Source organism: Eucyclogobius newberryi, unplaced genomic scaffold, assembly GCF_026437365.1.
Source record: "Eucyclogobius newberryi isolate DKJ021-1_F unplaced genomic scaffold, fEucNew1.0.hap1 SCAF_16, whole genome shotgun sequence".
Lineage (NCBI taxonomy): Eukaryota > Metazoa > Chordata > Actinopteri > Gobiiformes > Gobiidae > Eucyclogobius > Eucyclogobius newberryi.
Genome location: NW_027315790.1, coordinates 22,602,115 through 22,627,331, shown reverse-complemented (window position 1 = coordinate 22,627,331; position 25,217 = coordinate 22,602,115). Strand labels below are relative to the sequence as shown.

The 25,217-nt window shown below is 42.5% G+C and overlaps 2 protein-coding genes and 1 non-coding gene across 6 annotated transcripts; all 3 read right to left on the bottom strand.

The window, feature by feature from the left end:
• Window positions 1–692: 692 nt before the first annotated feature.
• On the bottom strand, window positions 693–18,193 carry znf687b (zinc finger protein 687b). Of its 3 annotated transcripts, none has more exons than XM_072447974.1 (10): window positions 18,077–18,193; window positions 15,023–17,302; window positions 8,442–8,701; window positions 7,234–7,418; window positions 6,126–6,302; window positions 5,418–5,580; window positions 4,070–4,399; window positions 3,756–3,856; window positions 3,585–3,672; window positions 693–3,057 (listed from the first exon to the last, which is right to left on the bottom strand). In XM_072447974.1, the coding sequence occupies exons 2-10, from the start codon at window positions 17,286–17,288 to the stop codon at window positions 2,437–2,439; spliced, it is 4,191 nt and encodes a 1,396-aa protein (XP_072304075.1). In that variant the 5' UTR covers window positions 17,289–17,302; window positions 18,077–18,193; the 3' UTR covers window positions 693–2,436. The 3 variants fall into 3 exon arrangements, with proteins under 3 accessions (XP_072304075.1, XP_072304077.1, XP_072304076.1); XM_072447976.1 differs by having other exon boundaries at window positions 15,026–17,302; XM_072447975.1 differs by lacking the exon at window positions 18,077–18,193 and adding an exon at window positions 17,739–17,898.
• Window positions 5,241–5,376, bottom strand: LOC140362344 (small nucleolar RNA SNORA13). The gene has a single exon (XR_011927074.1). It is a non-coding gene; the product is annotated as a small nucleolar RNA SNORA13 (small nucleolar RNA).
• Window positions 18,194–18,626: 433 nt separating the features above from the next.
• psmd4a (proteasome 26S subunit ubiquitin receptor, non-ATPase 4a) lies at window positions 18,627–22,161 on the bottom strand. Of its 2 annotated transcripts, none has more exons than XM_072447972.1 (10): window positions 22,066–22,161; window positions 21,484–21,624; window positions 20,665–20,782; window positions 20,489–20,575; window positions 20,348–20,416; window positions 20,039–20,254; window positions 19,855–19,963; window positions 19,437–19,568; window positions 19,311–19,363; window positions 18,627–19,011 (listed from the first exon to the last, which is right to left on the bottom strand). In XM_072447972.1, the coding sequence occupies exons 1-10, from the start codon at window positions 22,089–22,091 to the stop codon at window positions 18,841–18,843; spliced, it is 1,122 nt and encodes a 373-aa protein (XP_072304073.1). In that variant the 5' UTR covers window positions 22,092–22,161; the 3' UTR covers window positions 18,627–18,840. The 2 variants fall into 2 exon arrangements, with proteins under 2 accessions (XP_072304073.1, XP_072304074.1); XM_072447973.1 differs by having other exon boundaries at window positions 20,665–20,779.
• Window positions 22,162–25,217: the final 3,056 nt, after the last annotated feature.

Sequence of the window (25,217 nt, the reverse complement as noted above, 5' to 3'; positions counted from 1 at the left end):
CGTTGAGACTAACCTGGTAGAGGGGTTGTCATCTGACTCCATGAAGATGATATTGTTCCACCTTCCACTCTTTTAACTTTCTGTCTATTTGAAGAAGAGCAGGTGATGCAACCAGGCCAAGTTACTGGTCAGATCTGTGGAGAGGTAGAATGCATTTCCTTTGGCAATAAAAACAAGTGTAATTGAATAAATGAAAGATAGACAAGTTTAATGCAATACTGTGGAATATTCCAGGCAAAGCAATAACATTGTGACTGAGACACTAGTTTATACTGCACCTTTGAACCTGAAAGACCTTTTGTCACAAATGAGTAAATGTAGTTTTTCTCTTATCATTTTCATTCTATTTTTTTTTTTTAAATTGCAAATTTGTAAGCATTGCCATGTGAGTTGCTGTAGGACACTTTGGGATGAGCTGAGCTGTGCAATGGTGGTCCACTCTGTTTCACTCTTCCGTCTAAAAAGCTGTACTGAAGTTGAGCAAGTGGTCAAAACTCCTGCATATGAACACTAAAAGTTTGAAAATCAGGTACTCCGGCTTTGATGTAATGTCTATAATGTTTTAAAAGTAATGTCATCTAAATATGTTGAATGTTTTATAAAATCAAGTTTGTAATTTATCTGGAAACTGAGCAAACCCCTCACCAAAACCACCGGTGCTTACCAGGATGGACAAACATGCAGAAGATATGTTCTCTTTTACACATTTATTCGAAACGGCACAAAAGTGTATGGCATTTCAGCAAGCAGACCACAACCATGGAAAATAATGACATGAAGTTTTCCACTATAGAGCTATATAAATATGATATCATGACATATAAAAGATACAAACAAAAGAAGTCCACCCATAGGCCTCCGTCGCTGAACAATGAAGGCTGCGTGTAACATAGAAAAGAAAAACGAGCAAGCACGGAGTCATCCATTAAAAAAAGCGACCGTCTCCCATTGATAAACATTTGTATTCATACACATTAAGACAAAACGGCCCCCCAAGCTTTCAATCTGTAATTACAATGGAGAGCTACTTCTGGGGGGGAAGATTTTTTTTTCTCCTTTAAACTTCAATGTGTTTGAAAAAAAAAAAGAGGGAACAGTACAAGTACAAATACGTATTCACATTATCATAGCAAGTTACTAAAACCAGCGCACTTTTCTTTTAGTGTAATTATTAAATGTATTTACATGGCAAACTCGTACACATACGTCCACTGGACACTTCATTAGAGACACAATCAACCGACTGAAGATTGAATAAGTTAGATGGAGCAACTTTAATGCATTTAGACTCGGATATCGTTCAAATCGAGAACCACACTAGTCAATCTTGGCTAGTTTTAGCATTTGCACTGCTTCTACAAAGTCTCTACGTACGATTACTCATTGAAAAACACTAAAATATTGGGACGGATACAAGTGACCATTGCGGCAACATGGTTAAAAAAGATTTGACAATTGTACATTGACTTTTGCACATATAAAATAGGACGTCTTTACATTAACATTAAAACACTCGACACATTAACCATTTTATATATAATTAAAATAATATTAAGGCTTTAAAGAAGCTGTACATACACTGAAGCTGTTCAACTTCTGACTTAAGAGATCACTTTTCTAGACTTAACTTCTAATCCATGATTCTAAAGCTAATACCACAACTCACAAAGTAATTTCTTCATAATCCTTTAAATATCTGTGTAACATGATTTTTATTACGATATCTACAAGTGAAAATGCATCAGTCGTTGCGTTTTGATTAATATCAGTCCATTGTGTCTCTGATAATCTCTCCAGTGAAAGCATTCCACGTTTAAAACCACTTTCCCTCTTCAAGCTCTTGCTGTTTAACAATTAACATTACACATTTTCACACGTAACAGGTTACAAGCCTTCAATAAACTCATCTAATAAAAATGCCTTCAGATATGCCCCTTTTATGTTGCAAAAGTCACGCTTGTATAAATAAATATTACAATATTTTAGCAACATAAAAAAACAGTGACAATTTCCTAAAGCGATCCCGTTCTCGACCTCGATCCGTTTTAGCAGCTAAAAAGTCAAGTGTGTAGCCGTTAAAACAGGCCTGTAAAGCCAGCTGAGCAAGATGTAGCCAAGGCAAATAAAACTAGCAGTAAAATTGGCAGGAGTGCTGCAAGAGTAATCAGGTAGGTGGCGCTACAGATAGTGCAGAGGTGGAAATGGTGAGGAATATTTGGACACAGTATGGTTGAGACTATAATATAATGCCTTTCTATCACATTGTGTTCAGTTTAGTGACCGAAACATGCAGTTACAATCCGACAGAAGAGGTGCCATAGATATTTAAAATTGTCTATTTATAGGGGGTAAAAAACTGCACAGGAAGCAGCCATCTTTAAATTCAACATTCATTTTCTGTAACTTTTTTTGGGACGGCCCCGTTTGTAAACGTTCCTAGGGTTTGTCCGTCTTGTGGGCTGTGAGGAACGCCATCCCGTGGGTTCGGAAGTGCGTGTTGAGGTCCGAGGCTTTGTCAAAACGCCGCCCGCACACTTTGCAGGTCATGTTACCCTCCGACTCCTCTGCCGAAGCGTGAGGCGAGCCAGAAGGCGACCCGTCCGGAGTGGTGCCAACATGCGAGCGCTGCAGGGCAGAGGTGTCACCGCCACCGGCGCCATGAGTGTCCCGAACGCGATGGGCAATGAAGCGGTGCCTCCCTAAAGAGCCGGCCGAGGCAAAGCACACGCCGCACTGCAGACACTGGAAGGAGGCCGTGTCCACGCGGTGCTGCGGAATGTGCTGCTGGAACTCTGCCCCGTCCTCAGTAGTAAACCCACACGGGACGCACCGGAACACGCTGTCGTCTTCCTCAAGCTCAGCAGGGGGCAGCGCTGGGGTGGTGGACACAGTCACCCGTGTTCTTTTGACAGGACAGGCGCCCTCCTCGCCGTCCTCTGAGGGGTGTTCGTCCTCCTCCCCCGTCCTGAGCACGGACGGACCCTCACCATCGAGCTCAGAAGAACTGCCCAGGCCGTCCGCTCCTGTGGCCGCTCGCTTCCTCGTCATTGGAGGAGCCTGCGAAGAGGAAAGGAGTTTGAGGCAACAGGCAATTTAAGTCTAAAATTAATTTCAATATTGCTTTACAATCCAGTATATTCTATTACCAATTTGATACAGGTGATAAATCACATGGGGGAATAGTTTACATCAGTACTTCTCAACCTTTTTTGTCTCAGGTCAGTTTAATTTGACACTTCAAGCACTCCTTTACTCATGTATAGGTAATTATTTGGTACTGTAAAATTTGGACTAGAAGCTGTATATTGACAATTATACTCATTATATTTTCTTATGTTTGTGATATTCACACCATAAATCTCCAACAAACCACATAAAATCTACTACAAAGAACATTTTCTTTTTTAAACTACAATTCAATCACAACTTATTTCAAAATCTGAAATCATTCCGATTACCCCCTGGGATCCTCAGGGTCCCCATACCCCTGTTTGGGGAACACTGCTTTGACCTCTCCTCTAACACTCGTCTTATGTAATGCTCTCATTTCTTTGTCTTTATGTTTACGTCTAAGGAGCACACACCTGTCCCTCTGGGTTTCGGTGATACAGCCGAATGTGTTTGTCCAAAAGGAACCGACTCCCAAAGGTGCGTTTGCCTTCAGTGCAGTATCTGGAAAGCCACACAGTCCCATCACTCAGGCGTGTTGCACATTTCAGAGTATTGTTGTGTTATAAATAGTGAGAAATACTTACTGGCAGCGGAAGACGCGCTTATTTCCTTCATGGATGACGCGCTCGTGGCGTCGCAGACTTGAGGACGTGCTAAATGTTCCTCCACAGATGCGACAGGGGAACTGTGAAGCACAATATATACACAGAAATGTAAATGTAGAAATACACATTAAAGCACAGCCAAATAATAGACTGAACTAAATTAATGAAAGGAATGTGTATCAATTTACTGAAAATAATAATCCTATGCAAATAATCCTTTAAATTGTCATATGACGCTTTCAACTTTATGAGTTCAGGGGTTTGTGATAAACACAGGAGGTTCGTGACGTTACCTTCCCGTGTTCCATTTTCACGTGGCTCAGAAAGTCGTCGTGGTCTGTGAAGGTGGTCTGGCACTGAGGGCAGGTCCACTCTGATTGGTTGGCTGAGGCTGTGTGACTCCCGGGAGCTTCATAATCTTCATCTGCGTCATCGTCATCGCCTTCGTCCTCCTCCTCTTCCTCGTCCTCCTGCTCGCGGCCCCAGTCCTCTCCGTCCGAGTTGTCGGTTTTCCCAGAGGACTTGGTCTTGAGAACAGCGGCACCAGCGTTCGTTGTGGTGGGGGCGGAGCTAGAGCTTTCGGACTGGACTTCCTGTTTGGCTAACGGACCTCTGTGAGCCGTCTGAGGGAGGAAAATAAAAAACATTTTGGCTTCATTTTCTGTAAATTTTAAAACGTGCTTGTCTGCTATTGGGTTTAATATGACATTCTAAATCCTGCAGCGTTTGAGAGCAGTTGGACAACATTGCTACTGTCAGACAAATATATTGGAATATGTACTGTATGTATGACACAATTATTAAAATTGCAGGTGTATAAATAGCAAGTTTTATCTTAGGAATAAGAGCAGTATAGGGTGGGCCATGTCTCAATATTTTCTATGACGATATTCAGACAAACTTTTAACAATGCGATCTGCTAATTGTTCCTGTAAATGTCCTGGTTCAGGTTTAAGTATTGCGCAAAACGGGAATTTCTCTCAAAAGGCAGAAATACCTCGTTATACCCTTGTTTGGGAGATTACACACAATTCTTTCTTTTTTCAAGGTCAAGTATTGTTCCAGATCTAAAAAAAAACGACAACAATTGCGATATTTTCCATTTGCCCACAGTATATATCTCTCACCTCTAAAGAGCGTCACACATAAAAGGTAAAATGTGCTATATGGGGCATGAACATAGGTAGTTATATGTAGAATTATTATGGACTCTTGTAATTTGATGAAGGTAGATAAACTTCCTTCTTCTTTTCAAAGCATATTATAGATCAGATTCACACAAAGTAGGCCCAATTGTTAAACACATGTTACATTTGCAGACATTAGTAGCAGAATTACAAGTAAAAGCCGAAGTATACGGTAGTATCAGCACAATAGCACTGAAATTAGGCTTGTCATAAGTATGCAAATCAGATACTAATTAATACCACAACGAGTATCAAAATTAGTCACTAACTAAAACGGCTTTGTCCATGTGATAGAACTTATGACAAGGCCACCGATGGGGAACCTTGCTATGGCCGATCCAAGAGTTTTATGTGTGCCTTTGTTGACACCGCACTCAGCATAAGAATCACTGAATGGGCAACACATGAAGGCAAAACGGCGGCTGCAAAAGGTACAAATCTGAACTCGACTCACCTTGATGTGCTCCATCATTGAACCCTTTTGGGCGTAGAGCTTTGTGCAGTCCGGACACTTGAACACGTGCACTTTCTGTTTGGCTAAATGCGTGTCAAAGTGCATGTACAGCAAGGGCTTCAGCGTGAAAACGGTGTCGCACATCACGCACTTGTAAATCATTCTGAACAAAAGCAACGGAAAAAAGACACAGATTAAATTGTGTAATTGAAATGTATACAGGAATCAACAGTATTTCAAGCCATTTCAAGCAAGAAGGAAAGGAAAAAAGCAAGGAAAGGAAAAAATAAAGAAAGAAAAAGAAAAAACACAAACAAGAAGGAAGAAAGCAAGGAAAGTAAAAAAGAAAGCAAGCAAGCAAGAAAATAATGTGCCTTTGTTTACTTAATTATTCAAATCAACAAACAAATTATCATATGTTGAGATATTTTGCCCAGATTTGGATGCAAACTTATAATTGTTTAAGATTATTTTCTTTTAACCACAAACCCTTTATAAAAGTATAATAATAATATTGATTAAACCTACAAAAAGTAATCATTATGTGTGAATCTTTACTTTAGTGTGAGTCTCAATAATGTAATAGAATAATTTTCAACATTAAAATGAATCCAAACTGTGATTTGGATTCAAGACAAAAAAACTACTTTTTTGTTTTGCCTGCCCTGGAAACATTTGCTCCGTATGGAAGGGTGCTGTGGTCCTTACTTGGCCTGTCCGCCGGTGAGGTTGGGGTGCTGCGTGCTGATGTGGCTCTGGGCCGAGGGTGCAGACTTGAAGGCCATGGGGCAGCTGGGGCACTTGTGGAAGACCTCGCAGTGAGCCGTCTGAATGTGGGACTTTATGGAGTTTAGGCCGCCGAAAACGACCTGGCAACTCGAGCACCTGGACAAAATAAAACATGAACATTTAATACTCTTACTATCGTTTTGGCCTTCTTTTTGGGGTTATAACAACAACAAAAATCAGTTTTGTGCTGTGATATACCATGACTAGGGATGGCAAGATTATCAGGTTAATCGATTAGTCACAATATAATCATAAGACTAAAGAATTATTGTAGAATTATTTTTATTTTAATCTATAGTCCAACAAATACATCTAAATGTAAACAGCTTTTTATATCTGGCTGCTTTTGTCGCATTACATTTTTATTTAAGTTAAAATGTTAAATATTGCTAACTGTAGACTGAATGTTGGACAGAAACCACTGTAGAAGTATTGCATTTCTAGCCTTCATAAACCTTTTATAAACAGAGTTAGAAAAGCTTGAGTCATACGACCTCAATGTCAAGCCAAGCAGCAGGGATGTTTACTTTTAAATAGGTGACGCCACAATCAGAGGACGCTTAAAAGTGTGTGTATTTTGTTCATAATGTTACTTGGCAGAAGCATGAAAATTACATACCTCCAAAAATATTACAGCATTTACTTGAAAATTACAAAGCAAGAAAAAACAAACCCGTATAGGTACTTAATGATTCTAACTATAATACAATGTCGTTTTAACTCTGGACAAAAAAATTACAAAATCTAAAAGTATTCAATCATAATTTTCAAACCAACAAATGGGCTAGATGATATAACAAAAATATAGCTATTACCATTTCTTAAATAGACTTTGAGTTTGAACTCTCACGTTTACTGACAGAGGATTGGCTGTGGAACCCATGATTAAAAAGACCCAATAATTTCATGATTAGAAAGGACTGAATCTCACTCTTGATTAATATTTGATTCATTGCACAGCTCTAACTCAACATGAGTATCAAAACATTTGTGCCGGAAAGCGTAATCGTCTTCTGGGGCGTCGTACCTGTACCCAATGCGGCGTGCGAAGTGCAGACAGGCCTCCTCCAGGTGCGTCTGGAAGCTGGCCTGCCTAGCCGTGCCTCCACACTCAGGACACACGTGAGGGGCTTTGTGTTTGTGGATCCTCTGGTGAGCGGTCAAGGCGCACGAGTTTGGCAGCATCATCGGAGGAGAGCACTGCGAACAAGTCTGAGGAGACAGATAAGCAAGAGATCCAGGTGCTGTGATCTATAAAGTCTTGTTTACACTATAGTGGTATTGTGGTTCAAGTGATATTGTAACTGTAACTGTAACAACAACAAAAACAACAAAAACTAAATCTGTGGTTTTACCGGTTCAAATATTGCTGATAAGATATGATAAAAACATGGCTAATTTAGTCAATTACAATAGCTAAAAAAATAGCTGACAGTAACAGCTGTCATGGGACCAGAGATGAAAAATAGCCTTTTGGGTAATTCTGGCATATTTACATATATGTTTATTCATATGCACTGTCCCTGAAATAAATAAATACATAAATGTATTACTTTTAATGGCATGCAGTGTAAAGCTTGCTAAAAACTCTTATAGGAGATGCATATAGGAGACTTTATTTGAGAATTTTTTTTAAAAGCTGAACGTGTAAAAATCCAAAACCCAAGCCGAAATGGAAAAACTATTTATATTCTTTATAGCCAAGTTATTATTATTAACAGTGCAAGAATTGCTGATAGAGATCGGCCGATATGGGTGTTTTTCATGGATGATACAGATACCAGAGCTGCAAACGGCAGATAAGCCGATATTTGTAGGCTGATACTCATAATTTTCCCCCAAATATGTTCTTTTAAATGACTTAAAACCTTGCACAGATCTGCAAAATTAAACTATAATAAACTATAAAGTAAAACTATAAAGGATTAGGATTTATTTTTTACACCCACAACGCTGTTTTACAACTAACCCATAAGGGAGCTATGTAATCACATACTATGCAGTGCCCTCCTGGCACTAAAGTGGTGGTTTACATATTAAACTTTATGTCTTTGCTTCAAAGCAGTTAGTCGGCCCAAATAAAATACATTCTACGCTGAGCTATAAAGCTGAGGGCCGATATGCCAAAAAGTGTAAATATTGGCCCAATATATTGGGTTATCTCTAATTATTATTGCAATAACAGCAAAAAGACATTAAAAAAATACAACAATAAAGTGATTAGTGAAGTGTTACCGAGTTTGAAGTGGCTCTGATCTGTTGAAAGTGCGTCACCATCTCGGCTTTGCTGTTGCACTGCGTTTGGCACTCGGGACATTTGAAGTTGTTGTACTGAAGCCCCTCTGCCTTCTTGCAGGGCAGGGGCATGAGCGCCTGAGGGCCCTGCGCTGCTCGTCGCACCTGTCGGGGCAGAGCTGAGGCAGGGGTGGAGGGGTCTTTCCTGGGGCTGGCGCTGGAGGTTGTCCCGGAGGCAGCAGAGGTGGAGGAAGAGGAGACTGAAGGAGAGAAGGATGAAAAGAGCAGACCCGGTCAGTCAAAACAAGGACCAAAGATGGGAAGATGAGGGGAAAATGAGGGTGATCACAAATGGGACATGAATATCTCAATGTTTACCTTTAATATCCTAACTTTTGCCCTAATAGTCTTAAAACAAGCTCAACAATGGAAAAATATATGCAACACTTAATACTTGTAATATTGTTATAAACATATAGAAGTAACTATATGTAATATGTAGAGGCGGTAAGGGGCATTTATTTTTCCATAAATTGTATTATATACAATTATTCAAATAGGGCTCTAGGCCTGTCACAATAACCAAGTTTGAAGTGCGATGTATTGTTACAGAAAATATCACTATAAACAATTACACTGAAACTTAGTCACGTCACAGACTAAAACCAGACAATCTTATTAAAAAAACTTTTAACCGAACCATAGTTTTTTTTTAAAAAAAGAGCTGCATCAAATAAATAAGAGAATGAAACACTAAACTAGTTATAGTAGTTATTTTGTATCATAAAACGTAAAAGTCATAGATGTTAATTAGTTTACAGCTTTAAAAAAAAAAAAATCTACAGCTCAAATGTTAATATGTTGCACCTGTTTGAGCTGTCATATGTCGAGTCAGAACCCTGGCTCCTTCTCTGATGATAGGTGCATGAAGTGCAGTGTAGTGGTAGCTTTGGAGGCCAGGGTTACGGAGTTAGAAGCGCAGATCCGCTGTTTAGAGGAGCTTAAGTCCAGTTATAGTTCGGTTTTAGCGTGAGGGCTACCGGACCGCGCTGCAGGGCGTAGCATTAGCATTAGCAGTAGCAGTAAGGCCGAGCTCAGCCCCTCAGCGTCTCCCGTGCAGCCGGGACTAGACCAGGAACAGAATAGGGACCAATTTGTGACAGTTCGGAGGGGACAAGGCGCTAAACGCCGAACCTCAGAGCGCCGTGAGCTTCACGTCTATAATAGGTTTCTCCCCTCAGCGATCACACGCCCGCTGAACACACTAGAGAAACTCTTGTAATCGGGAGTTCTATTGTTAGAGACGTGAAGCTGCCAGCTGCTAGCGTTAGGTGTTACCCGGGGGCCAGAATGGGTGACATCGAAGGAAACCTTAGGATCTTAAACCGGAGCAGGACCCGTTTCCGGCGAGTCGTGATTCACGCAGGCGGTAACGACGCCCGGCGGAGACAATCAGAGGTGCTCAAAGTTCAAGTAGCCGCGGTGTGTGACCTAGCGAAGTCAATGTCAGACACTGTAATATTTTCTGGTCCCCTGCCCAATCGGATCAATGCTGAATTGTACAGCCGTCTCTCAGCATTCAATTATTGATAACTGGAGTGCGTTTTGGGGAAAGCCCGGGCTCATACGCAGGGATGGCATCCATCCGACTTCGGAGGGTACATCCCTATTAGTTCGGAATTTGACCGATAGTCTTAGTCGTGTTAAGTGACCATCTAGGGATGAGCCCCGGGCGCAGAGCAGCAGTTTAAGACGCTCCTCTGTCGCTGAACTCTCGCCCGTTCTGTCACATGTGAAGTGTTCAGATTCAAGACAGATAGAGACTGTGTGTGTCCCTCGTGTTCCTCGTACAAATAATGCCAAAAAGTCACATCTCAGAAAAAATATTTCAGGCGTCAGACCAAATAACTTAAGGAAAATAACAATCACAAATGACACAAATATACAAATGAATAAACGTAAAATGTGGACTGCTAAACATTAGAGCAATTTCCTCCAAATCTTAGTTAATGAATTAATTAGTGACTATAACATAGATCTTCTAGCTCTAACTGAAACGTGGCTTTAACAAGACGACTACGTCAGACTAAATGAGTCCACCCCACCCATCCATGTTAACTTTCAGACTGCCAGGAGCACAGGCCGAGGTGGTGGTGTGGCAGTGATCTCACACTCAAGCCTACTCATGAGCTCTAAAACTAACAATGCATTTCACTCATTTGAAAGCCTTATGCTGTCGATCACATGTCCAAATATGAAAAACCAAAAAGGAGTTTTGTTCATAGTTATCTACCGACCTCCTGGTCCCTACTCAGAGTTTTTAACAGAGTTTTCTGACTTTATATCAAACTTAGTGTTAGCCTGGGATAAAATAGTTATAGCTGGAGACTTTAATATCCACGTGAACATGAGTGATGACGCTCTCAGTAATGCCTTCAGCGCCTTGTTAGACAGCATTGGTTTCACTCAGAATGTAAATAAACCGACTCACACTCACAAGAACACTCTGGATCTTGTCCTAACGTATGGAACAGAGATTAGTGACCTCATTGTCCTCCCTCAAAACCCTATATTGTCAGATCATTTCCTAATTACCTTTCAGTTTATTCTTAAAGATCATCCAGTCCCACAAAATAAAGTTATAATGAAAAGGACAATATCTGAAAAATCTATCTCAAAATTCAAAGAAATAATAGAGCCAATATTCAGTGACATGTCATGTGATCCTGCTGAGAACAGTTTTAGTCCCAGTTTAAGTGATCAATTTGTCGACTTGACCATGAATTCTCTGAAGTCTGCTCTTGACGTTGTCGCGCCATTAAAACAGAAGGTCATTAGGCCAAAGCGCGCCTCCCCATGGTACAACCAAGAACTGCGTTCACATAAACAAAGAGTTAGAAAGTTAGAGGGATTATTTCGTTGCTCTCACACCGAAGAATCCCTAAAAGCATGGAAAAGTTGCCTGCTGTCCTATAAGCAGGCTCTGCGTAAGGCCCAAACCAGATATTATTCAAATCTAATAGAAGTCAACAAAAGTAACACTAAATTCCTTTTCAGCACTGTAGCTAGGCTAACAAACTGTCACAGTGCAGTAGAGCCCTCAATCCCAGCTACACTTAGCTCTGATGATTTCCTCCTATTTTTTTAAAAATAAAATAAAAACAATCAGAGATAAATTAGATGAAATTACCCCTGCTATTAGCCCTGAACTAGCCCAAGCTGTAAATCTAACGTCCCATATAAATCCACCTGTAAACTTAGAAAGGTTCACAGCTGTTGATCAAGCAGAGATAACTTCAGCCATTATGTCCTCTAAAAGCTCAACTTGTGTCCTAGACCCCATTCCAGGCAGACTCCTCAAAGACATTCTCCCCCTAATTATAGACCCTATTCTTAATATAATAAATACTTCACTCGAAAGTGGCTATGTTCCACAGTCCTTCAAACATGCAGTCATTAAACCTCTTCTGAAAAAGCCTAATCTAGATCCCGACCTATTGGTAAACTACAGACCTATTTCAAATCTTCCTTTCGTCTCTAAAATCCTTGAAAAAGTTGTAGTAAAACAGCTTTGTCACCACCTGCAGGACAATAACTTATTTGAAGTTTTCCAGTCAGGGTTCAGAGCCCACCACAGCACTGAAACTGCACTAGTTAAAGTCACAAATGATTTGTTATTAGCCGCTGACGATGGACTGGTCTCAATCCTGGTTCTGTTGGACCTCAGCGCAGCGTTTGACACCATTGACCACAACATTCTACTGTAGAGGTTAGAATGTGATGTAGGTGTTGGAGGAACAGCCCTCAGCTGGTTTAAATCCTATTTATCTGATAGGTACCAATTTGTTAATGTAAACCAGACCTCCTCACCATGCTCTAAAGTAATTTACGGTGTGCCACAGGGTTCGGTACTCGGTCCAATTCTGTTTACTCTTTATATGCTGCCATTAGGCAACATTATCAGAAAGCATGGCATTAACTTCCACTGCTATGCAGACGACACTCAGCTGTATTTATCAATGAAACCTGATCAGAGCGATCAAGTAGACAGACTTAGTACTTGTGTGAAGGAGATAAAAACCTGGATGACACTTAACTACCTGCTTCTTAACCCTGAAAAAACCGAGGTCATTGTGCTTGGCCCTAAGCACCTACGAGATGCTCTATCTGAGCAGATAGTCACACTGGACAATGTCAGTGTAGCCTCCAGTTCTACTGTAAGAAACCTTGGAGTCTTATTTGACCAGGAGCTCTCATTTAAAGCTCATATAAATCAAGCTTGTAAAACAGCCTATTTCCATTTGCGCAACATCGCCAAAATCAGAAGAATCCTGCCTAAAAGTGATGCCGAAAAACTTATCCATGCATTTGTAACGACTAGATTAGACTACTGTAACTCCCTGCTTGCAGCGTGTCCTAAAAGCTCCATAAAAAGCTTTCAACTGGTTCAAAATGCAGCAGCAAGATTACTAACAGGAACAAAAAGAAGAGAGCACATTACGCCAGTGCTGAAGTCTCTTCACTGGCTCCCTGTCGAGTTTAGAATCAAATTCAAAATTCTACTCTTGACCTACAAAGCCATAAATGACATGGCCCCATCCTACCTCAAAGATGCTATAGAACCATATCATCCAAACAGAGCTCTTCGCTCTCAGAATGCCGGCCTTCTGGTGGTGCCAAGAGTCTCTAAAAGTACTGTAGGAGGTAGAGCGTTTAGCTACCAAGCTCCTGTGTTATGGAATCAGCTCCCGACCCATGTTAAATATGCTGACACAGTCTCTTCATTTAAGTCCAGGCTTAAAACGTTCCTCTTCGAAATCGCTTATGGTCAGACTAGTTAGGAACAGAAACATAAACCCACAGCTTTAGCTACGCTGCCCTAGGAGTAACTATGCTGGGGGAAGTATGACAGCTTGAGCACTATCCTCTTCTTCTTCTGACTACTTATGCTATCAAACAATATTTTTTTTTTTTTTTTTGATTCCACTTGCAAACTGTTCACCGCCTTCTTTTTCTTTCTCTCACTCCTGAGGACCTGTGGACCCAGATGCCCCTCCCCTGGTGAAGTGGTCCCTGCCCTGTGTGGACGGTCCCTCATCTGCCTGAGGAGTGGGTCCAGCTCGCCTCCGACGGTCCCTCATCTGCCTGAAGAGTGGGTCCAGCTCGCCTCCGACGGTCCCTCATCTGCCTGAAGAGTGGATCCAGCTCGACTCAGACGGTCCCTCATCTGCCTGAAGAGTGGGTCCAGCTCGCCTCCGACTGTCCCTCATCTGCCTGAAGAGTGGGTCCAGTTTGCCTCAGTCGGTCCCTCATCTGCCTGAAGAGTGGGTCCAGTTCGCCTCCGACGGTCCCTCATCTGCCTGAAGAGTGGATCCAGCTCGACTCAGACGGTCCCTCATCTGCCTGAAGAGTGGGTCCAGCTCGCCTCCGACGGTCCCTCATCTGCCTGAAGAGTGGATCCAGCTCGACTCAGACGGTCCCTCATCTGCCTGAAGAGTGGGTCCAGCTCGCCTCCGACTGTCCCTCATCTGCCTGAAGAGTGGGTCCAGTTCGCCTCAGTCGGTCCCTCTTCTGCCTGAAGAGTGGGTCCAGCTCGACTCAGACGGTCCCTCATCTGCCTGAAGAGTGGGTCCAGCTCGCCTCAGTCGGTCCCTCATCTGCCTGAAGAGTGGGTCCAGTTCGCCTCAGTCGGTCCCTCATCTGCCTGAAGAGTGGGTCCAGTTCGCCTCAGTCGGTCCCTCATCTGCCTGAATAGTGGGTCCAGTTCGCCTCAGTCGGTCCCTCATCTGCCTGAAGAGTGGGTCCAGTTCGCCTCAGTCGGTCCCTCATCTGCCTGAAGAGTGGGTCCAGCTCCAGTCTCCCTCGTGTCCGTCTGTCCGTCTGTGAGAGTCGGATCTCTCCTTCACTGGAACTCCTACAGGTTTCTACGCTTTTTTCCCAAAGAGGTTTTTTTTGTAGTTTTTCCTGGCCGAGAAGGAGAGTCTAAGGACAGAGGACCCTGGGACATCGTCCCTCGCCACCAGAGACATTGTCTGACTCCCTCGCCACCACAGACATTGTCTGACTCCATCGCCACCACAGACATTGTTGATTCATTTCTCCCTGTGGCCCTCAGAGGCAACTGTTGTTGTGATTTTGGGCCTTACCAAAATAAATTGACTTGATTTGATGAATAAACTACACAAAAAAGCAAACACATGGTAAATATTGAGCCCCCCCTAAAAAAAATCACTTATTGGAAAAATAAGTAAATATAGTAATAATGGTGGCAGGCCTACTTGTACCACATACTATATAAATACACTGTAATAATATATATGAATAAAGCAAGCAGTTATAATAATTTCTTCCACAATATAACAATGCAAAATAAGATAGTGTTAAGACCCAGTACCAAAACAGTTTTTTTTACAACAAGTTATTTTGTTGTAATTTATAATTGTCTTTTTATGAAGCACTTTGGGTTGCTTCTACATGAATTGTGCCTTATACATTAAAAAAAAACACACCACAACGATCACAAAAGATTCAATAACTTCAACCTGACGTATACAAATAACACAGAGATCAGATTTCCTTACCACCGATGGGCGTAATGTCCTGCTGCCCGATCATCTGCTCCACAGTGACGGGCCTCATGACCAGGTGCGAGCACTGCATCACCAGCCCGCGCTCTTTGTGCTCGCGCGCGTGAAGGAGCAGACTGCACTTGTTGAAAAAGGCCAGCCTCTTTGCACAGTGATTGCACGTCACCTCTATCCGTAGTGATCGTCTATCGTAGTGTCGCGCCAGGCTTCTCTCCAGCGCAAAAGCATCACCGCACTCCAAACAACGGTATCCATTAGAGGGCAGAGGTAGACCCCACTCCGGAGGTGGCGGGGCGGACAAGTCTGGTTTATAGCTTGGTAGCAGATTCTTACTATTCAGGATTTTGTTGAAAGCCTCTACCAAACTGGACTGACTGCGCGAGATAACGGCGCCTGTACTGTTGACAATAGAAGCAGGTTTACTCGGTTGGAGGCTGCTTCCTATTATGGTCCCGCTGCCCCCATTTGCCGTCTTATTAGTCGATGTTCGCACGCTTATGCCACCAGTGCCAGTTGAAAACTTGGGAGTCGAGGCCGCGGAGGGAGTCGCGGGTAAAGCCGTCGACTTTGTGATGCTAACCGCCGTCGCAGAGACCTTGGCCTTTTCAGACGCAGCCATTTTGTTCTGGACTTTTGTAGCCGCCGCCAGCATGACACTACTGGCGGCAAGAGTGGACACGGGCAAGGCATTGAGGGCACTTACTTTCTGTGAAGATGCGGTTACTTGCCCAGCTTCTTTTTTAGCATTTTTGTTTGATAAAAGTTTGTGTTCCCCACTTTGGGCCTTATCTGCCCCTGCTTTAGACGCTACACTGGTGACTGTCCGAGTAACCCCTGTAGATGTTTTGATAGTCTTTATTCGGACTTTGAGAGGGCGGGAAGGTGTGCCAGACGTGGCTGGTGTAACAGTAGTGTCTGCTCCAGATGTTTTTGATTTCGTGAGTTCAACATCCATTTCTTCGTTACCCGACTTGGCATTCTCCCCCTTTTCTGTATCCCCTTTTCCGTCTACAACCCTATCGATGCCATTGCCGACTTCCATCTCCTCCTCTTCTTCTTTGGGCTCCCTCAGTTCAGATGGAGGTGGAGTGGAGGCAACTGCAGGACTCGAGCACCTCTTGGACGCAACTTGAGCTGTAGATTTAGGTATTTCTGGCTCAGGGCTTTCTGGGGAGTCTCTTTCTTCAATAACATGCTCCGGATGCTTATCTTCTTGTGTAGAACTTTCTGTCGTACCAGACTGAGGCATGGACACACCCATAGACGCCCCTGAAGGAGTGTCCCCTGGTTTTGGATGTGGGGCTAAAGACGACGAGGGCTGTGTTGAATCAGACTTAAACTTTTGATTTGGCTCAGTGCAGGCAGGCGAGTCCGGAGTTTCTTGTATCACCAACGGGCTTCCTAAATCTGGGTCTGAATCTTCCTCGTCCATTGATGTGTGCTGAAATGCCCCTTTGCTAGCACCGTTAAAAGGCTGAGCAGAGTGCAGCGGGTGTGATGGCGTAGGCAGCACCGGTTTCAAAGGAGGGAAGAAAGGCGAGGCTAGTACAACAGGCCCCACCGCAGCTAACGGCGACAACCGAGCAGGCAAAGACGAGGACAATGGTAGTGACGCTTTGACCTCATCCGGCCGCTCTTGTCCTGTGTCTTGCTGCTGTTGATGCTGCTGCTGTAGAAGCTGCATTTTCCTGGCTCTACCCACGGGATCGCCAGTACCCTGTGATACAAGAGGCTTCAGTCTATTGAAAATATTGCCACCCTGTTTATGCGTCTTGACCCCAGCCGTTTCAGAGGACACTTTGTTTGCGTTGATGGACCACGGTGCTCCATTGGATTGGGTTTGATTCAGAGGCAGGGAAGACGACACGGCAGACGTCCCGAAGCCATTGTGATTAAGTGGCTCCGATTCTGCAACACCAGGAGCACAAGCCCCAAGTCGAGGTACTACATCCACACCTGCAATAACGTCAATGGGGTCTTGGTCCGACTCTCCCTCTGCCCCATCCACAGCGCGGACTTTATTCTTTACAATCACACTGACGATTGGAGTATCTGATTGGGAGTCTGGGGGGCTCAGCGGTCTCATGGATGACCCAACACCAACCAGGCTTTCCGGCTTTCCCAAAGCTGAACCAGGGGCTCCAGAGTGGGGCGCCTCGGTATCATCTGGGGCAGACTGAATGGCCTCTTTGGCATCTATGTCAGGAATGTCAAACGCTGCCAAAAGGTCATCAAAATCTGGGGTCTTCATGTCCCCCATGCCGGGATTGACTCCTAGAAAACACGAAAACATTGAGCATTCTTCATCATTGCATTCATACAGCACATGCAACATAATTCACACATACAGTAGCATTTCTACTTAATGCATTCACCTTTTTTTCCCTTTTTAAGCACTTTCAAATATTTCATTATGCGTTTCTAAGAATTTTTCAAGCAGCATCACCAGATACCACCAGCTCTCCATCCTCATGCAACAGAACAATACAAAGGAGAAGAAACCTTTTAGATAGAACAAATGCCTTATTTGCATCATAAAACCAAATGTGCATTTAGATTCTTCTCAGTCAAACAAAGCAACAGCATTATATTAATGATGTGGAACTAGCTAATAGCACCTAGCAGATACATTAGCGAGCTAGCGGGCTACAGACCAATGCTCGTTTCACAAACAGGTACAGCTGTGCTTGCTCTGAATGGAATGCATTACGCTTCTGTTGTGGTGTTCCGAATGCATTGTTTTTGGGGTAATTTCCCAGTCACATCGCAGCATGGAACGTCTATAGTCTCGGGATCTTTGTCCCTTTGGAGCCAAGATCTTCCTCCTAACCGAGACTGGCGAGTTGGCCGCTGAGCTCCAGCCAAGACAGAGGAGAGGGGTCATTTTGCTAACAGCTAGCGCTCGCCATTTGAAAGCAACCACAGCTGTTTGCAATGGGATGGACTGAGGAGGAGCTAAACCATGTGTGTAAAGGGACTAACATAAACCAAACATGGTGTCTGGGAGGACGGTATGAGCTGAATAGTCTGTGGATTTTGATTGTTTACCTGGAAGAGCGATTCCCGACTATCCTAGCTCGTTTTCTTCTGAAAATGCTACGCTTCCCGTCACGTGATCCGGGGTCGTCCATCCACGAGTGGGTCAGATTGAGCAAAAGGAAAATACTGTACATTTTACAGTGGATGCTGCAAATGACACGTAATGTTTATCAGCTCCAGTAACATAATAAACCGCCTCACGGTCACAAGTTGGAACTATAACAGTTTCAGTAAAGCAATAGTTCGTTTTTCAACTAATGATTATTTTAGCGGTTAACTAGTCAGCGATCGTCTGCGATTAGTCGACTTAGACACATAGACATGTTTTACATATATTTTTTATCAAATATATGATTAAAAATATATGTACAACAAATAATAAAAACCATGGAAACAGAAGGTTCCAAACTTAACTTTTTTTTTTAAAACAACACACATACCAAGAACTTTTAGATGGAAGTCCAAATAAAAATCCAACATCACTCTTCCAATTGTCAAGAAGCCGAACATACCATAAACACAGTATATTTTATTGCAAATACACAATAACATACGATTGGCAACACTTCACCATATTAGTGTTCATTTGGGTCAATTGTAATATTGGCTTGTTTAAAGGGCAGCAATATTTTCGATAATACAATATTGTTATTTTATTTTCTACATTGGTGCATCAGAAAAGTACTACAATGGTCTTTCAAGGCATGTTTCAAAAAAATCCTGCATTTGTTTGGAGCTTTTAAACTTAATTGTCTATTTTGTCCATAAATACATCATTTCTTTTTCTCTTCATCTTTCTTGGCATCAGGTTTGTTTCTGGTCTGGGATGCCAGGGAGCCCATGGCATTGCGGATAGCTTCATTGCTTGGATCAACGCCAGGTAGATTTTCTAACACACTCTGCAGGAACTCTGGGTCCTGCATCGCGTCATAATCATCCTCATCCTGGTATAGGAAATATGCAAAAAGAGGGAAAACTGCTAAGGAACAAGTTAACTGTCTCAGAAGAAATACATATAGACAAAACAAATAAAATGCGCAAGTTAAAAAAGTTGAAATCTGTGTAAAAATATTAGAATAGTAAAAACCAATGAGCTTAACAGACATTGAGAAAGTAGAACAATGAAAAGCAGCATTTACAGATGCATGTATTTTGCAGAAAATGCTTGGATTTTGGACTTCAATGAAATGGTTCTTAGTTCATACCATGAGCAGATGCAATTACCTTAACAAAATAGCCTTACCTTGGCAGTGTATACAGTCTCCATAGGGCCTTCTGTGTCCATCTCTTCATACTCTTTAAGAGAAGACAAAAATGTATGTTACAGCTAATGTCTTGGCTATTGTGAAAACTAATGTATTGTCTTTACCTCCTCCAGCCAGAGACATCTGCATGGCATAAGCGATCTGCTCTTCCTCCGTCATGCTGCTGAAGTCAGGGAGTACAGCTGCTCCCGTGTCAGGCTGGGACACGGACATCTTCAGCAAGGCTTCATCTGACTCTGTGGAAAAAGGATATGTTATTACACACATAGATTGGACCAATCCTTGGTAAATCCATCTTAACTCAACTATCCATAGCTAAGACTATGAGATAGAAATTTATAAAAAAAAAAACAATTGATTTTGAAGAGTACTGCAGATATAGTTATTTCTAAACACTTAAATGCATGAGATATAATTTGTGAGAAGAAAGTGCATTACTTCGTCAATTGTATTTTTGCTTTATAGTAATGAGATTGTTAAAACATTTAAACGGTTGTTAAAACATAAAAAAAATCCTTTTACCGTCTGCAGGGGGGGTGGTCACGCCAGCCTCAGCAACAGAAGCAGCAGCCACTCTACGGGTCTCTTCCTCCTGCCTCTGTCGCTGTTCCTCCATTGAAACACGCAGGGCCTAAACCAGGATATAATGGGACAATAAATACAAAATATGACAATTAGAATTAAAATGTATACAGTATTTTCTTACTAGAGCCAGTTCGGGATCAGCACTTGGATCGACACCAAACTCAAAGTCGCTGGCACCGAGACCCATCATGGAGCCTCCCTCTCCGGCCAGGATGGGGGACGAAAGCAGTGCATCGGCTAAACTGGGTCCAGGAGGAACAGTCACCAGGTGAGAACCAGTACCCTCTTTACCATTCAGAGTGGTAATAAAGGCTGTCAGTTTCTCTGTGTTTGCCTCCTGACATTATAGAATCAAAGATAACATTTTCAGGTAAATAGACAAAACACAAGATTAGAGACTGAATGACAAATAGTGATCAAAATCTCTCACCTCTTCTCCAAAGTTAATAATGTCCACATTAACCTTCTCTTTCTTCAACCGTTTAGCCATTTTGACAAGCTGCAGAAATAATAAACCAGTGAATATACAATACGGACTTAACATAGAAAAAAACTCTGAAAGTGCACCTACGTCTCTTTCATTATCCTCCACTGGACTCCCAACGAAAGCTATAATCCTCATCTTGTGGTTTTTGCCTTGTCTGTGCTTTAGAGCCAACTGCACAGAGAAAATAAAGTAAGATTAAGAAAGCAAATGGCATTTTACTTACTAAAAATAGCATATAATTCGATTGTAAAAATACACACATGTGCCACTCTGATACCAGTGCAGAAGCAGATTCTCCCTTTGGGCTGGACTGCGTGAAGTTTGGACAATATGCGTCCAGCGTCAGGCGTCAGTGTGGTCAGGACCTCGCAGTTACTACTCAAGATCAAAAACACAGCAGTAGACATGTTAATACAAAGGCATTACAAAAGCAGTTAACTAATAGTCTGCTTTCAAGATCCAACTACAATGTGCCGATGCCACAATATCAAATGGGGGATAGAAAAATCCCACTTATATGACAAGTAATATCTTAAGTAAGGCTGCACAATTTAATCAAATTCAAATCACAAAAAGACTGCAATTAACAGAATGCCTTTTTATGGAAAAATATTTTAGTCAACTTTTCCAATCAAATTAAATACATGGGAGTCTAGTATTAGTTTATCAGTACATAAATCCATCTTCTCTCAAATGTTAAGGCTCCTGGAGTTGTTCACAATCTGCCCTTGAACAGAATCTAACTTTTTTTTTTTTTAAAGATTGTGTTGCCCATAGGTTTTATTAGACGGGAGATAAAGTGTAAAATGGGGAATGAGAGAGAAGGGAGGACAAAAATATTGCAACCCTAATCCAAACGGAAAGGGCACAAATATTGAACCTGATATATGAGTAACATGCCCGCTATCCCATATTTATTATCCAACCACAAACAGCTATTTTTTACAACAACAAGTCATTGAAACAAAAACAGCTCTTTATGATTTTGTAATGCCATCTACAATTTTTTTTTACAATTTTTACTTTAAATTGTGAAAAAGACAGAAGACAAATGCCGGAAAATAGTAAAATGAACTAACTTTGCCATTGTGATGAGCCCCACTGTGTTTTCTGGGTTGGTTCGTGTCTTTGAATGACAAACGATGTTGACAGCATCTTGTTGAGCCTGTAGTCTGGTCGGTAGAAAATCTCCGTTTCTCATATATTCACTGTTGTCCACACTAAATAACATACATAAAAACATAAAATGACAACATTTCACAATAATGTAATACTGAGCTTGTGAATATCCTTGTAATGAAACATCACAGTAGTGCTAGCTTTTAGCCAATCCTCACAAAACCACAGACACATGATATACTGATCTATACCACGCTATAGATCAGTATATATCACTTTGTAATTTGTTTAAGTTACAGTGTAGGGAAAAAAACATACAACTTTTCTTTATCATATTAAAGCGAAACATTAGCTACAAATACAATGACTCAGCCCCTCGGTTAAGCGTTAGCCAGTTTGACGGACAAAACCACAAATTAATAAAAAGAAACGATAAAAAACATACATTGTATACACTGAACACGTTATATGGTATACGAAACCATTTGATGTCTCATTTAGTCAAGAAAACCCAATATAAATGTGCATTTTCCAGTTCTTACCAGACCATAGTACTTTCGAGCACCATTTTGGAAATTTGTTGTCGCCTTTCGTCGCGTGACTGTAAACTCGCATCTGATTGGTAGTGATGGCCCTATTGAAACCTTCGCAAATAGGCGTTTGCAGAAAGCCCCGAAGCGCATGCGCTTTGAACTTTGAAACGTAACTCAAAGCGCTGATCACGTGACTGAGATAGCTCCATGATCAATGGTCATGAAGCTGTTTATTGGAAGAAGGACTTCTAAAGGATAAAACGACAAAGACGTCCCATGACCTCATGGGCTTTGTAAAACAACAAAGACGTCCCATGATCTCATGGGCTTTGTACTTCCAAAGCACCGAGCGTCAAAGGGGGCGAGGAAGGTGAAGAGGAGTCTCCCTGGAATAAAGCCGGTTGGTCTCTGACACAACAACTATTCTAGTCACAAAAACACATCATGACCTCATGGGCTTTGTAACGCCAAAGCGATGGGAGGAGTACTTTTACGGACTACGACAGAGTCTGAGGACTACGAAACGTCTGAGGAATAAAGTCTGGCGGTAATGCAACACTCGGATGCCAACCGCCATAAAACAACAACAACAACAACAACAAGCTGTTTATTTTCTCTCTGTCTTTTTCTTTTTTGTTTTTACGGTATAGCGTAGACATACTTTGAATACGTACAACTACAGTAGGTGGCGGTAAATGCACCTTTTCAGTAGGCTGCCAACTGCCAGCTGTGTTACTGCCAAGTAACACAACAATGACTCGAAAGAGTTCATGTTGTTGTTGTTGTTGTTGTTGTTGTGTTCATGGAGGGCTGTCTCAAACCAAAGGTGTGTGGTACTTTTAATGGCGGTTTGGAGCCAACTGAAAAGGTGCATTTACCGCCACTTACTGTAGTTGTCTTAATAGTTTAAGTATGTTTTTTACGGATACCGTAAAAAAAAAGGAGAGAAAGAGAGCGCGTCGCCTTGAACCACTGTGGATGTGGTAGTACTAAAACATACCACTAGATGTCCCTCTGGAGAACTGTATTCCAAACCTCAAAACGTTTCATTAAAATGCCTTGCAGTTTCATGAGGCTTCACTTTGCCCACCACTACTGACTGGACAAACGTTCAACAAGACCTAATGTGATTGGTCAATGTCAAATCATTTAATTTCATTCAACTAAAATAGTGTTTACCTCTGAATTATAAAGATAAGACGCTGTTATATATTTGTTTTTGTTAAATTGAATTACTGGGTAGATTTATAGTCAGTAAAACTCAGATAAGAGTAACTGTAATTGTAATTTCCTTGTCAATACCTGTACACGTGTGAACATTCAAAGAGAAATCCGATTACTGACATCAGAACTGCTCTCAGATCTTCAAATCTTCCTGGTTAAACAAAAAAATACAATAAAAATGTAAACAATTTCAGAAATCAGCACATTACCAGATGTAAATGTACCCAGTAAGTTGTGTTTTAATAATTTTATTTATTAGCATACTTCACTTTATAAGTCCTGCGCAGATGAACTGTGTGGAGTTATGGAGCATGTCTTCAACATGAGCCTGAAGCTGAGGGTGGTACCACAGGTCTGGAAGACCTCCTGTCTGGTACCTGTGCCTAAGACACCGCGCCCCAAAGACCTCAACAGCTTCAGGCCAGTGGCTCTCACGTCCCACCTGATGAAGACACTGGAGCGGCTAGTCCTGGACCACCTCCGCTCCACCGTGAGCTCAGTCATGGACCCGCTGCAGTTTGCATATCGGCCTGGCATCGGAGTGGAGGACGCCGTCATCTCCCTGCTGCACCGCTCTCTCTCTCACCTGGAAAAGCCTGGCAGCTCTGTGAGGATTCTGTTCTTCGATCTCTCCAGCGCCTTCAACACCATCAGCTGCTCCTGAGGGACAAGCTGGAGACGGCTGGTGTGGAGTATGACCTGGCAGAGTGGATCCTGGACTACCTCACAGACCGACCCCAGTTTGTGAGAGCCCGGAACTGTGTGTCTGACACTCGGACCTGCAGTGTGGGGGCGCCCCAGGGCACTGTCCTCGCGCCCTTTCTCTTCACCCTTTACACTGCAGACTTCAGACATGACACGGACAGCTGTGTCCTGCAGAAGTTCTCTGACGACTCTGCCATCATCGGACTCATCACGGACGACGATGACGAGGAGTACAGAGGACTGGCGCAGGACTTTGTGGACTGGTGTCAGCGGAACCACCTCCTCATCAACGCGGGGAAGACCAAGGAGATGGTGGTGGATTTCCGCAGACGCCACCCCACTGCCCCCTCACCAGTGAAGATCCAGGGACGGGACATTGAGAGAGTGGACTCATACAAGTACCTGGGTGTTCATCTGAACCACAAACTGGACTGGACTCACAACACAGACGCACTGTACAGGAAGAGCCAGAGTCGGCTCTACCTCCTGAGGAGACTCAGGTCTTTTGGAGTGACAGGGCCACTCCTGAAGACCTTCTACGACTCTGTGGTGGCATCAGCCCTCCTGTTTGGTGTGGCCTGCTGGAGCAGCAGCATCACAGAGAGGGAGAGGAAGAGGCTGGACAGAGTCATCAAGAAGTCCAGCTCCGTCCTGGGCTGTGCTCTGGACTCGGTGCAGGAGGTGGGGGACAGGAGGGTCCTGGCTGGATTCACATCTATGCTGGACCATGAGTGTCACCCCCTGCAGGACACTCTCTCCGCTCTGGAGAGCAGCTTCAGTGAGAGACTGATCCACCCTCGCTGTGTGAAGGAAAGGTTCCGTAGGTCTTTCCTTCCTGCTGCTGTCAGACTTTATAACAACAACTGTTAGTACTGAACACTCGCAATACTGACCTAACCTAATACTGATGTGCAATTCTGTCATATGTGCAATTGCTGTTGGAATTCATGTGCAATTACTGTGCAATTACTGTGAAATTCATGTGCAATCTATGTGCTGTCGTGACACATATTCATGTGCAATTACTGTTGTGATCACATGCAATGGTATTTATTTATTTATTTGTCTATGGGAGTTTTTATTTATTTATAGGAGATCTTCTACTGAAAGTGTTTTTCAGACTTCCTATAAGTGATCTGTTCTTCTGTATCTACCTCTGTATCTACCTGCGTTGCACCAATGAAATTTCCCCATGTGGGACAATAAAGGAATATCTTATCTTATCTTATAAA